General features: G+C 39.7%; 1 protein-coding gene across 1 annotated transcript in view; it reads right to left on the bottom strand.

Annotated features, from left to right (window-relative positions):
- Positions 1-14,841, bottom strand: part of LOC135703003 (estradiol 17-beta-dehydrogenase 11) — a 78,933-nt gene that overhangs the window by 7,566 nt on the left and 56,526 nt on the right. The window contains exons 3-4 of the mRNA XM_065224094.1: positions 5,658-5,893; positions 5,433-5,594 (exon numbers count right to left, since the gene is read on the bottom strand). Coding sequence (XP_065080166.1) covers positions 5,433-5,594; positions 5,658-5,893 — 398 coding nt within the window. The remainder of the gene's footprint in view (positions 1-5,432; positions 5,595-5,657; positions 5,894-14,841) is intronic.

Below are 14,841 nucleotides of genomic sequence, written 5' to 3'. Positions count from 1 at the left end.
GGAAGTCCTGTTGAAGTTCAGAGAAGTTCTGCCATTTCGATTCTTGGAAATCAGGAAAGTCCTGCCAAAGTTCAGAGAAGTCCAGCCGACGTTCAGAGAAAGCCTGCCAACGCTCAGGGATGTTGTGCCGAAGTTCAGGGAAGTTTTGCTGATGTTGACCGGTACTTATTGTTGTATGACCGTGTGCCGTAGCAACCATCAACATACACTGTTGTACCTGGAAGTTCACCAGACATAGAAAGCACCGAAGATTTCTCTTCCTCAACGGCGCTGGTAGTGGAGTTCGCTACGTGCCTTTCCAATATACCGTCCAACTCCTCCTCATCTTTGAGAAAAGATTTGAATGAAATCCACGGTATGTCCGCTGCTGCCAATAACTCTCCTGTGGTTCCATGCGTTCCGCCACTCAGCAATGATCCTACTACCAAAGATCGTCGAATTTGCTGTTCTTGTAATGGGTCTTCCGTTTTACCTTGGAACAGCCCACTGCATGTCAAGCATTCGAATGTGATGGTTGATATCATCGATGAGTTGTACTCCTTCAGGAAAACGAACCGAGGATTTGAACAAGTTTTGCCGTCGAGTACAGTCGAATATTAGTACAAGACATTGCAGAAGTCTGCACATTGTAGACGAAATACGCGTATCTGTCAAGGATAAGCAAATAAGGTAGTAGAATTAAATGGAAATTACTAATCCTTCTCTCTCTCTTTATATTTAAACATAAACAAATTTCTGCCTAAGCTCGTAGCACAGTTTGACAGAAGATGATGTTAGCTTGCGCCTGAAACAACACACTTAATGGGAAATTCATTTGCAGTCGGGTTATTCGCGAAAGAGAAAATCGATCAACAATGATAGGCCCTTTTCTCGTGTTGCATGAGAATTGTTCAGATCGGCTATTGAAACCATGGGTATATACAAAGCTTTGTCACTGTATGGGTGAGAACATCCTGGGGAGGAAAAGTGCGATTTTAGAGCAAATAGTAAAGAAATTCGGTCACTGTCCCATACAAAAATCCAACATGGCAGAATCATGAATTTGACACATTTGGACACCTCTACACTGAAAATAAAATTTCGTTTATACAATGAAATCGCTCGTTTGTACTACGAATCCATTCGCTGTTTTCTGCAACGAAATTGTTTCGTACTTTATACGAAGCGGTTTTCGTTTCGATTCCTAAAATCAATTGCATCCTAACATTTTTTTAGTTTACGAAGCGTTTCTAAAATATATATACGAATTATTCGTTTAAGAAAATCCAAGCATTGAAAAAAGTACGAATCATTCGTATATCCATAAAGCATCATTCATTCAATGTATAAAAATCAGTACAATGACACGAACATTTCGTAAACAAATAAAATTGTTGTTTTGGATATCGTTGAAAGTACGAAAGCATTTCGTACAGCCATATTCTTTTATTCCATACCATAAACGAATACAATTTGTACAATTTTTGTAGTTATGCTTTAATAATACGTCATTATGCTTTTAATATTACAGGGTTTTACAAAACATAAACGGGTTGGGTGCCTGGTGATGTCAGCTCCGATGCTAAATCGGACCGGGCTGAAGATCTCTCCACTTGTTGACTTGTACCGCGGGGCAGCTGTATGACGGGGGCTTTGGTGTTTCTACTTCTGAATGTAATCCGGGATTGACTCTTCGCACAGATCACTCAGTCTCGAAAAACATGGTACAAATTGTATGCTCAGTTCGTCAGTGATTCACTTCCGAATTCTGGTTTCCCTGTTCATTGCCTGCCATCAGAATAGAAAATCCTGCCTGTGACTGTTCATGATGTGCTTCGGTTTCACAGATTAATGGCAATCTAGAATCTGGGTTATTTTAAGCCACGGCAAGGAACCTTGAAGGAGTATAACTTTTAGACATCGTTAGAATCATAAATTACTGCAAATAAGTTACTATAGTTTGACTGATAAAATATCGCCATAAATTGTGCTGCAACGGAAACTACTGCGACCGAACACTTTCACGAAAACAAATAACAAATCGAAATCCAGTTGTTTGGAATTTAATGACAGGCAACGAATTATAATTCAAACTTCAAACGAATAATTTCATAGAGTTCACGAATAACAGCGACAATAGCACGTATAGACGAAAGATTTTCGTATTGTATATGTATGTAGCTTTCATGTCAATACGAAACACATTTAATTTATTGTACGAATTATGCGTTATATTGGCGATGCACCGAACGGCATACAATACGGATGTTTCGTACAATTAACGAAACAATTGTTTTATCTACGAATCACATGTTTACGAAATAAGCGTAAGAGAATTAACGAAAAAATATTTTAAGTGTATGTAGTTACCTTGATTGAAACGATGTGAATTCCAGAATTCGTTCAGAAAACGGCTCAAATAATAGAGCTAATAAACAATAGAGGAAGCATAGCACTGCCGTCGCTGTCGAAACATCTTTTCCTTACATCTAATAGGAACACAACTGCCAAAACGAGAAAAAAAACTATGCAGTTTGACAGTTCGGTATTATTCAACATCGGAACAAAGGGAACACCAGTGCTATTCTTCCTCTATAGTATATTAGTTATATTGCTCAAATGATGCTGGGAAAGTGTCCACCACATTGCACAGTGGGGAAAAATCGACCCAAAATCCCACTTAATTAGACGGCGCACGGTAGGAGTCCTGCAAAATAGCCTATCTTATGAAAAAAAAAAAAAAAATCGGAAAATCGATTGGTGATGGTCCCGCTTAGGGTTGACTTCAGGAAGTGGAAGAAAAATATAAGTACCATCCAGAAACTGAACTTGGTGCGCTTAGATTGAGCCAACATGAACTTTATCGTTATAAAAAGAGCTAGTTTTACTTTGATCAGACGTCAAAAAGTGGTCAATTTTACCCGATTTCCCCTTGGCCTTTAAAAACAAGATTAAACACTCGGAAAGTAGAATTTGACGGACGTAATATTGAACTTTATGCACTTAATGATTGTACAATTATCCAAGGAATCCAATGCTGTGAAGTTCGCCATGGGGTGACCACTGTAAAACCCCATTTCACCCTATATTCCCCTCAAACTTGAACAAACTCATATATCATGTGGTTTTATAGATTAGCGTCATTAATATTACACGCACTTGTACTGTTCCTATGTCAAAATGTCCGGCGAATTGAATGATGATGGTACCTTCTTGGTCAGACTTCAGGAAAGGGTCTATTTTGCCCGATCTCCCCTCAAATAAAAAAACCTATATAAATCAAGTGGAAATTTAAATTGGTACTATAATGTATAAACCTATATGCACTAAACTATCGTAGAATTATCCAAGGAATCGAATGATGCGAGCCCCATTTTATGGTGACTCTTGCAATACCCCATATTCCCCTCAAACTTGAACAAATTCTTACATCATGTGGTTTTATAGATTGTTGTTGACCAATTTTTGTACGTTACAGACTTTAACACATCAAGCCGGATGTTTCTTTGCTGTTGTTGTTGTTTTGCTTAACAGCAGTTTTTCGACTTCGCACCTCCAAATGTTGCTGTGATGCGAAAAGTGAAAAAAAACCAATGATAGTGATCTTGCTCACGGAGCAATGTGTACTCGAGGTGCCTCAAAAGCAACTCTGAAATTGCTCATGATTAGGAGCTGTCTTGCCCCTTGATGTGACGTATAAACGTATTTTTGACGTATATTTAACTGAACGCCCAGTTAAAAAGCATTCCAGTTAAAGAATGAAGCGCAGTTAGCGAACAAGTACTGTAAATAGAAGAATCTTCATGAACAAAAATGAGCGCTTTACCCCCTGACAATAATAGGTTAAGGTATTACTGAAGCCGGCATCTACGCTAGAGAATCTAGCCTTTGATTATTGTTTATTTTGATGATAAAAAAAAGATTTACGATTAGAGGAATATAAATTTAAATGGAAAGAATTGCTGAATAGTTTTTTGACGTAGGACTACGTCTGTGATTTCTATATGGGGGTACACTTTGTGAAAACTGAAATTGGAACATGTAACAAAATTATGAAAGATTTTGGACGTTAATAACTTAGCTGCCCGTGGACCAATTTCAATAATTTTAGCATTAATTGATCAGATATATTTCTACGCATCTGTAAAATTTAAGACTTTATCATTTTTCAATATGTCACTATTGAAAATTGCACGAATGGCAACTGCTTTTGATAGTTAAAATTATCACCGATTGCCTGCGAAAAGCGAATTCCTTAACACAGATTTCAAAGTTAAATTTCATCCGGTCTCACCAAACTGTGTTAATTCAATCACCGCGTGGTGAGTGGTGGTGTTTTCCAGTGCACAACGAAAGGCTTCCTGCAACTCGGCCTGCAAGCAGCGAGCTGCAGCACACATGAGCATTAGACTGATGCAAAATTTGAAATTTTCGCTCCACAGTGTTCAAATAGTTTCAAATTGGGTCCTGATTAGCCTCCGAAAGTTTAAACTCATTTGATAAGAAACTGACTTGGCACAAACCATTTGAAGTTTATATGGAAATTACTATGGAAAAACAAAACTTTTTGTTCATTGTCTTCTAGCCTTTTTACATATTGTACTGTTAACAAATTATATTGCTATTCTTATGGGATTTTTTATCAGCTACAACTTTCCAGAACATTGTTTTCCAGTCAAACGTCATATTAAATAGTTATTAATTGTTTAAGATATTGATAATCTTATGGTAAAATTAAGCAACTGTATTGTGGGCAACACTGTATTCTGTACTCTATTCTGCGCGCTATAAATACCAATGTTGCCTGCTGAACAGTTGATTGAGCATAATCATAAGACATCAGTGACTTTAATCATTAATAATTGTTGTTCCTTACATTTGATCGAAAAGTGGTCACGAACAAAGTTATAGCTGAGAAAATTGTCAACAAGCTTAGCTATCATTGTCTAAAGTACAGTGAACTGGTGAATTTCGAGATAGATATGAACCGAAATTATGGTTTCTCCGTAGTAATTCCCATAGAAACTTCAAATGGTTTGTGCCAATGCAGTTTCTCACTAAATGAGTTCAAATTTTGGAAGGCTAATCAGGGCCCTATTTGGAACCGTTTGAGCACTGTGGAGCGGAAATTTCAAATTTTGCATCAGTCTAATGAGCATCCATAGAAAGAGGAAGAAGCTGCACCGCTATTGATCGGAATCAGTAGCTCTTCGTGAGTTGCTGTGGGCCATCTATGTCAACCGCGTCATACTAAAGCTTATAAACAGAGAGAACCCCGCTCAAATTCTTATTAGTACACATAACACAAGCTCCTGCTGCAGATAACAAATGCGATTTATTATATAAGACCACGTAGTCCTACGTCATCATTGCGTACAACTCCATAGGGCTGTCCCTTGTAGTTTTTTTCGAATGAATATACAAATTTGCAATGGGACAGCTCTATTACTCACCTTCAGTTCAGTGTACAGCGCTTCGTGGAATCCGACGCACGCAAATTTGGTGGCACTGTAATCAGTACAGCCGTACGTTCCGAGCAGTCCAGCGACGGATCCGACGGTGACAATGTGTCCCCTGTTGGCGTTCATCATTTCCGGCAGGAAAGCCCTCGTGGTCTAAAAGAATTTCATTCGTAAATATAAGATCCCCAAGCTCATCATCTTGATTTGCATACATACCCAGTAGTGCGAAAGAATATTAACCGCATAGGTGCTCTCGATGGCTTTGTCCGACAGGTCCCACAGCGTCCGGCAGGCGACGATTCCGGCATTGTTAATGAGGATGTCGACGTCGCCTACCTCCTGCTTGACCTTCTTGGCCAGCTCGTAGACCTGCTCCCGATCGGAGATGTCCACCAGATAGGTGTGGCAGTAGTAACCCTCGGCTTCCAACTCGTCGGCGGTGCCTTTCAGAGCTACGAGAGAGGAGAAGATAAACGAGCAAACATTACAGTCAGTCAAATTCAATTCAGTTAGTTAGTTAGTTAGTTAGTCGTGTCAGTGAACGACCGTTTCGTGGACAAAAGGGTTTCTTTTGAATGGGAAGACGATGCTTGGACAATATACATTTGCTTGTGGCAAATACGAGGTCGACGGAAATTTGCACGCCATTTTTCAGCGGGAAGTGAGTCACGTTCCAAATGGATGATGGTTCGTGGTTGGCGTTAATTGAGATATGACATGGAGACAGTTTGTTTAAGATTGTGGCTCATGCAAATTTCAAACCTTCGGCAAATACGGGTTGCAGATTCACGTCTGTTTGTTTGACACTCGGTATGACGGAGCTATACAAGATGACAAATGTGTTAAGAGGAAGCACGTGGGAAGAGAAATCTGCAATTGGAAAATTTACTTCTCAAGAAACGTCAAGGGTTTACATTTAAAATAGGGGAACTAGGAGCATTATGAACAACCGGGACAGATTGGACAACCCGTATAATTTCCAAAATAACAACATTTTTTCAACAGATATTTCATTCCTCTTCTGAATGAGTAGTTTAACGAGTGAACTAATTTCAATATGTTCCATATCACGGTAAATTCTTGAAAAAAAAAACGCACAGGATTGCTGTATGCTGAAAAAATATAATTGTCGCGTATCACCAAATAAGGGTAGCGAGCAGATTACGGTAGTTAGACTGCAATTATTGTTTATTGTGGAATATTCAATTGTTTTTGTTGTTCCCACATATATCGTTGTATAATTTTCGGTAGGTACATTAAAATAATCATAAACTACTGCCCCGAAGGGGTGTCTATTTTTCCCCGCTTGCTTTACAATGTCAATGTAATGTAACAAATTTTCAAACTGTTTTTTAAGAAAAAAAAAAAAGTTATTTCAAACTTGGTAAAATCCTTAGTGTGTCCATAATGCTCCTAGGTCCCCTAAGTGTATGTAGCTGCCTACTTGGATAGTGAAGATACATAGAGTTGCCATAAGCAGATGCTCCAGTAACCGAGACCACCTGTAAATTTCAGGTTTTTGGGGCTATATCGAGATCGGTCATGATTTCTCCACTAGAAATTGATTTAATTAATGTAAATTAATCCAACAACCCCGCAGATCTGTAAACAAACCGCTCACTAATGCGGCACGGATGAATTAATCAATGAATTCCGTCAACCTACATTTTGAACGCAGGCACCGGGTGGTGGCATCTCCGTACTGCGATAGTAGCATCTGAGCCCTCTGCTGCTGTGAAACTAGTTCTTCGCATTTCCACAGCCAACGAAACGAGACAACTCCGAACAACAGCCAGCCGGGTGTGGACCGATGGCACATGCTTCGGTTGCATAATGCGGTTTCGCTTTTGTTTTCTCCTCTCAGATGATGATAATGCGTCTTCGTCTTCTTCCCATGCAGGTGTGGTCACATGAGGACCGTGCCGTTGTTGCCGGTATAAACTCTGACAGCTTTGTAAGAATGTCGAATGTCCTTGCTGGGATGTCGTAACATGCTGTGCAGAGTGGACAGTGAAGAAAAGAACAGCGCCGGATGGAAAGTTTGGGGCTGGTAATTGGACCTTAACTTGGAACGAAGCATGAAAAACAAAAGTTGGATAACTTCAGTTCCAATTATGCAACAATTAAAGCATTTTTTTGGCATGAATAATTTAGTTAACCGCGGTTGTTTGAGGGACCTTTTGTCTTTTGTGTATCATTTCGCACCAATCTCGGTCTTTGTGTAAACGGCGCCGGTGGTGTAGTGGTAAGCGTGATTACCTCTCACCCCAGTAGGCCTGGGTTCAATCCCAGTCGGCGCCGCCGGGATGTTCTGAGGCATAACATCTCTGATCACGCCTTCCTTCGGATGGGAAGTAAAGCCGTTGGTCCCCGGTTCATGAGTTGATGGGTCGATAGGTAGGGTCCAGGTGTGGGAGCTGCCTTCCTGGCACGTCGGTAGCATTGGTGCTCAGCACGGAAAACAAGATCGACGGAAAAAACAAACCAAACGGTCTTTGTGTTGAGTGAATCAGTGGTGCGTTTTCTTTTACCAAACACGACTCGAGGTTTTACGGTGCAGTGTTTCTCATTAGGGCTGCTGCCGAGTGAAATGTGGCGACGAACGGTTGGTCGCGTTTGGAAATCATTACAGTTTTACTACAAACGATACAAGTACTTTTCCAACCATACTGACTGTTTTGCACACGTTCGATGGCTTATTCATTGTTTTGGTAAGATTGATGTTCTGTTAATTAAAAGGGTAGAGCTATCGCTCATGACAAGTCGGTCCTCCATTGCTTCTTATGTAATAGGACTACTTGACTTTTTGCCTTTCTCGTGAACTGAATGGCTATAATATAAATTGAAAAATACATTTTCGTTCTAAGACCGTCAAGGGTCAAGTGTCATATACCAATCGGCTCTAAGAAAAAAGGGACATCAAGATATTCCAGAATGAACCACGTTTGTTCTATATGTGGTGTAACAAAAGCCTTCTGTAACTTAGCGTTCAAAAAAGAAAATCATAGCCAATCGAGCAGCGCCTATCTTGATTGAATAACCAAGGCATAGGTTGCCAAGGCAGTTTGTTTTGAATCTGCTCCTCTTTTATACTAGACCCTCTGAACTTCTCCCTTTTCTTTTGTCAACTATAAAATGGGTCTATCATAAAACAATCGTCATGTTTTTAGTACAGTTATTAACCTAAAAGTTGTTGAATCTTTTTTGCTTTTAAACAAAATGTACTTCAGAACCATCTGTGGATTATATAGGGGAAATGACGGCTTCGGCATGACAGACTATTTTCGGCAACCCAAATTGAAACACTATTTTCACTGGATTTTCTTACGAAAACACTTCGCTTTATGCTTTCAGCTTCAATTTGACTATATTTTTACCACTGAGAAAAAGCAATCTAGCAGGGTTTTCTTGAAATGAAACACACGCACTACAAATTGTAGCTGATTTCGAGTTGCCGATAATAGAACAGCAGAATTACATGCAGTTCAAATGGAACGGTTGCCGAAGAAAAACTGGTTGCCGACAATACTCGCTCTCACTAGAGAAGATTGGAGCTTTGTAAAAGCGTTTCAAAACAGTTTTTGACAATTCTTTCGACTGAAATTGTTAGAGCAGCTGGCAGCAAAAGATTGTAAACAAACCAATACTGCATATGTGTGCGTTCCATAGAGAAAAAGGCTATAGAAAGAAGGTCGCTGCTTAGGTTGCCGAGAATACGTAAATTCCCCTATCTGTGGGTTTTGGATTTTCACGAGATAAAAGCATACATTGGAAAACGTGGAACTGGAAAGAATCGACTGATGGCTACCCGCGTAATTAATAATATAATAAAACCATTTCCAGAACAGTTTAAACTTTACTTGCACCTTACTACGTTAACCTTATATAAAATGGTTTTATTATAGTTCATGAAATTAATAAACGTTATTAAAACATAACATTCTGCTGTTACTATTTATGGTATGTTCCACATGCATTTCATTAAAGTCAGATAACTATATTGAACTGTTACAGAACAATACGAAAAAATACGAAGAAACGTTGACAATATTTATGATTTTCATGTTTCAATTTCGTAATAATGTGTTACAGTTTTAGCATATCTTGATTATATTTTATTAAATTACTCGCATAGATTTCGGATCATAATGTAAAATTTATCATTGCTTTAAGTTCATTAGGATTGTCATATATTTTGTCACATTGGATCTGATTCTACAAAGAAAAATTTAATTGATATGTTGTGCTTCACATCAATCTACACAGAATGTAAGTTATTTCCATTTCGTCAAGCCAGTGTAGACTACATACAATGATTATTACAATGTTTACTTACATACTATGCATTAATTCTATTCTGTTTTAGCTTAGTTTGTATTTGCTCGCAGGAGTGGAACTTCGGAACAGAAAGTGGCTCCACTTGTCATTTGCAAACACTAGCGCACCTAGCGGTAGAAGGCATCTTCTGCCTGCAGTTAAGATAGGCAGCATGCTATGATAGTGTGAGTGCACATAGAAAGCCCGTGTGGAACGCTACCACAACACATCGCTTGTTAAGCAGAAAAACGAACCACTTTTAATTCACCGATTTGTTTGCACTTCCCCTTCTGTTCTGTGATTTGCTGCTTGGACATAGTGATGTCAATAGTTCCGCAATGCAAATTATATAGGCACATCATGTGTAATAAAACGACTTATGACAATCTATTCTAATACTAATACTTTGATACTGTCTCATCCACTTTTATTAAATTTAACGTTTGATTAATCGATAGCTTTTCGAGAAAATCTGAATCAATTTTCAAATATTCTATGCTCCTGATTAAAAAGTAATAACTTTCGTTATCCGTTAATATTTTACAAATTTCTCCTAGACCTAAACCTGTATCAGAAAAATATGCAAAGTATGAGTCATTGTTCGATCGATTTATTGCATCATTATTAGTTTGGACTCTGAAACTGCGTTTATATGTATAATTACTAAATTTCAAGTAAGAAAGTTCATAAAATTTGCTGTTGCTATAGTTATTAATTACGTTTTCCGGGAGTATGTATTCAAAGTTGAGTTTGTGAGGAGAATTTTTGATTTTGATTGAAATTTTTTCGCAGAAATCTTGCACGTTTGAACTTAGTTCTGAAAATGTCTCGGAGTTATGTCTAACATGTGATAATATACATCGATTTGCAATCTGAATTAATGGCTCTTTTGGACCCTTAACATAACTTTTCAATAAACTATTGATATCTTCAAAAACAAATAACGACACAGTCCACAACGGTCCATAGTTTTGACAGCATTCCACAACATGCATTAGCAAATGAATGTTGTAGTTCATTTCATCAACTGTATATAATGTCTCAAACTGTTCAACGAAATTAGTGAGCCGAGTGTTATATAAATCAAGCACATCTGCAGTTATGTCAGATTGAAGCAAATTTGAAACTGATACAACAAGTAGCCTGTAATGATTATAATATTCTGAAGGCAAAACACATTTAAGTATGCATGAGCTGTAATGCAAGATCCAATGAAGTTATTCGTTGGCCTTCCAAGAGTTACGATCGCTTATTTTTCGAGCTGATCTTGAGGCTTCTGCGAACGAACCAATTGATTCCAAATTGTTATCTATAATATTAATTTAACTTTTGATGTAACATGGCGCTTTCGGTTTTCCAAACCAGATTTTGCATAATTGTTTGGTTACTCCCAAAAGAATAGCGTGCATGTAATCAACCAGATTATGCACGAGTACGGATTTCCGGATAAACTGACGTGCTTGGTCAAGGCGACGATGGATCGAGTGATGTGCGTTGTTCGAGTATCGGGGACACTCTCGAGTCCCTTTGAATCTCGAAGGGGGTTACGACAGGGTGATGGACTTTCGTGTCTGCTGTTCAACATCGCGTTAGAAGGTGTGATCATAAGAGCTGGGATAGACACGAGTGGCACGATATTCAGGAAGTCCATCCAGCTCCTTGGTTTCGCCGATAACATTGACATTATGGCACGGAACTTTGAGATGATGGCGGAAACGTACATCAGACTGAAGGCTGAAGCTAGACGGATTGGACTTGCCATCAACGCATCAAAGACAAAATACATGAAAGCAAGAGGTTCTAGGGAAGACAATGTTAGCCTCCCACCCCGAGTTCAGATTGACGGTGACGAAATCGAGGTGGTCGATGAGTTCGTGTATTTGGGCTCACTGGTGACCGCCGAAAATGATACCAGCAGAGAAATTCAAAGACGCATTATGGCAGGGAATCGTGCCTACTTTGGACTCCGGAGGACGCTCCGGTCGAATAAAATTCGCCGCCGCACGAAGTTGACTGTCTACAAGACGCTGATTAGACCGGTGGTCCTTTACGGCCAAAAGACCTGGACTATGCTCGTGGAGGACCAACGCGCCCTTGGTGTTTTCGAACGGAAGGTGTTGCGTACCATCTACGGTGGAGTGCAGATGGATGACGGAACGTGGAGGAGGCGAATGAACCACGAATTGCACCAGCTGCTGGGAGAACCATCCATCGTCCACATTGCAAAAATTGGGCGACTACGGTGGGCTGGGCACGTCGTAAGAATGCCGCACGACGACCCAGTGAAAATGGTTCTAGAAAGCGACCCAACAGGAACAAGAAGAAGAGGCGCGCAGCGGGCAAGGTGGATCGACCAAGTAGAAGGTGACCTGCGGACCCTTCGCAGACTACGAGGCTGGCGAACTGTGGCCATGGATCGAGTAGAGTGGAGACGACTTCTTCGGACAGCAGAGGACAACAAGGCCTTAGCCTGATTGGTAAGTAAGTAAGCATGTAATCAACCGGACAGTTTTTTTTACAACATTGAAGGAAGGAATTAATATAAGTGGCGTTACACCTTTAACTCCATTTACTGGTATTTCACGTGAATGACTCAGAGCCATTGCATTTAATGTATCCAGATGATTTCGTAACTGTACATTTTTGATAAATCCATACTTGATTTGGCTACCGGAAGCTTGATGCCCTGGGTGTAAGCAATAACTGCAGCCCTGAGAACCATTAAATTGTTTAAAGTTTTGAATTTTACATCGTGCTTTGGTATCGACACAGCAAGCAACTGTCCTAATAGAAGGTATAACTCTAGAACCTATATCTAATCCTTCAAGATGTAAGTTTCGTAGGACCTTGAAAAAAGGTTTCATAAAAACGTCAACATCAGGATCTCCATTGTGGAGCCATAATCCAGCAACAATTACATTTTTCCTTAAGAATCGTAGACGAGGAGGTAATTCATTGATGATCGTGATTATTGGCCAAAGGGACCTTTTGATGTTCGAATTAAATATTTTCACTCCATCTGTATTAATGCATCGAGTGATTTGATCCTTAACATAATTGCTTGTCACAACCGCAGCATTGGTAATGTCCCTAATAACAGTGGGGTTGATGATTTCCTGTTGGTATTTAAGAATCTCCGTCCAGTTGTGTCTCAAAATATCTCTTAGAGTTGAACAAAAATCGAACATGATGAAGAAGAACGTTTTACATTCGTTGCAGTTGGCGCATCGTTTATGCTCGGTTCCGATATAATGTTTACAAACGTAGTGCATTGTATACTAATGAGTTCGAAAGAAGTCTTGAAATCGATTGTAGTTTTCCGGTAATGAATCAAATCCAATAATAAGATTTATCATACAAAGTAAATCTGTGATAGCGACGTTCGTTAGGTTGTGCCTCATGAATATATTCATAAGCATGAACATTACTTCAACTCGACTTGCGTTGAGATTCGCATGAATCTTGTCTTCGATATATGCGTTCTCCTGTAAATAGATATGTTAGCTGGTAAGAAATCAAAGGCCCAGTTATTCAAAACTGAATCAAAAATCTGTGAAGGATCAGTCTCATCAACATCACACTCATTTTCGGAACCAATCGAAGATGTATCCTTGCAGGGAGTTTCATTAGAACAATCTCTGTTCTGATAAAGGGTGTCCACGATGAAATTGCCACACTATGAAATTGCTCTAACTTTTTTTTTTGCGTTGGGTAGAATTTAATGAAAATTTGGGTGGATTTAGTTCATAGTGAATTATTTACATCCTGCAAGTTTTAAAGTCCTGTGATTAAAACTCGCGGAAATGGAGTCGAAAGAACAGCTCGTGCGTGATAAAATCTTGCGCATTCATCACGAGAACAAGGATCTCTCGCATCGTTCCATCGCTAAAACGTTGGGAATCGCGAATTCCACGGTGTCGCGAGTGATTAAGCGGTTCGAGGAACGGCTGACCACCGATCGGAAGCCCAGAAGTGAAGGAAAAAGTATTCCGTACAACACCAAAAATCACAACCGCGTAGTTGGGGCCTTCAACCGAAATCCGAACGCCTCCGTTAGGGATGTGGCTAAGAAGCTGCACCTAAGCCGAAGTTTTGTCCAGAAGGCCAAAACTAAGGCTGGGCTTCGAACGTTCAAGGTACAAAAGGCCCCTAATCGCGACGAGAAGCAGAACAAGTCCGCCACTACATGCCACTACTCCAAGGACGTGCTGAAGTGGTATGCGGACAATAAGGTCAATTTTGTGCCGAAAATGTTCAACCCTCCCAACACTCCGGAGCTCCGCCCCATCGAGAAGTACTGGGCGATTATGAAGCAGCACCTTCTTAAACGACCTAAGGTAGTGAAGACAGTCGAGGAACTGAAGAAAGTATGGGTTTACATGCAAAAAACGGTTGATTCACAGGTTGTGCAGAATCTTATGGCCGGGGTTAAGGCCAAGGTGCGGGCATTTGCGTATGGACTGTAAATAAAATACGAGTAAAATGGTAAAATGAAGTTTAATAGTTATTTCTCAATCCCTGAAAATTTGATGGCAATCGGATGAAAAATCGAATTTTGCGAATCAATTTTGTGTGTGGCAATTTCATCGTGGACACCCTTTACTCCGCCAAAAGATGTTTCTGTGAGCTGGCTCGATTGACGACTTTTAGAGGACGTGGAACTTTGCGCCTAAAAAGAAGGTTGATTTTCATTTCTGGTTGAAAATTATATACGCAAACAAACCTTCTTAATTCTGCGAACGTACACGGTTAGAAAAAAGTACCCAAAAGTAAGTTCTTTTCACTCATCTCGGCACTATAGTGCAGGAACCCAAAAATAGGTAAAGCGGGTCAAAGTAGTTTTCATTTACTTGTGTGCAATTCGTATGGAATTTTCCACTAGCTTTCAACGCAAAAGTAAGTTAGTTGTACCCAACAGTAGGTAAATATGATTATACTCAACGTTGGGTTCCCACACTTTACTACCCCTGTTGGGTGGTCTTGCTCCTCCGTTTTTGACAACATTAGAAGGAGAAAACGAGACAAACTAGTCAAAAGTAGGTAAAAGTGAACTGGCCGTTGGGTACTTTTTTCTTACCGTGTA

The sequence above is a fragment of the Ochlerotatus camptorhynchus genome, unplaced genomic scaffold (assembly GCF_037179485.1).
Source record: "Ochlerotatus camptorhynchus isolate MF236.1 unplaced genomic scaffold, CSIRO-AGI_Acam_v1.1 ptg000204l, whole genome shotgun sequence".
Classification (NCBI taxonomy): Eukaryota; Metazoa; Arthropoda; class Insecta; order Diptera; family Culicidae; genus Ochlerotatus; species Ochlerotatus camptorhynchus.
This window is presented reverse-complemented; position numbering and strand designations above follow the sequence as displayed.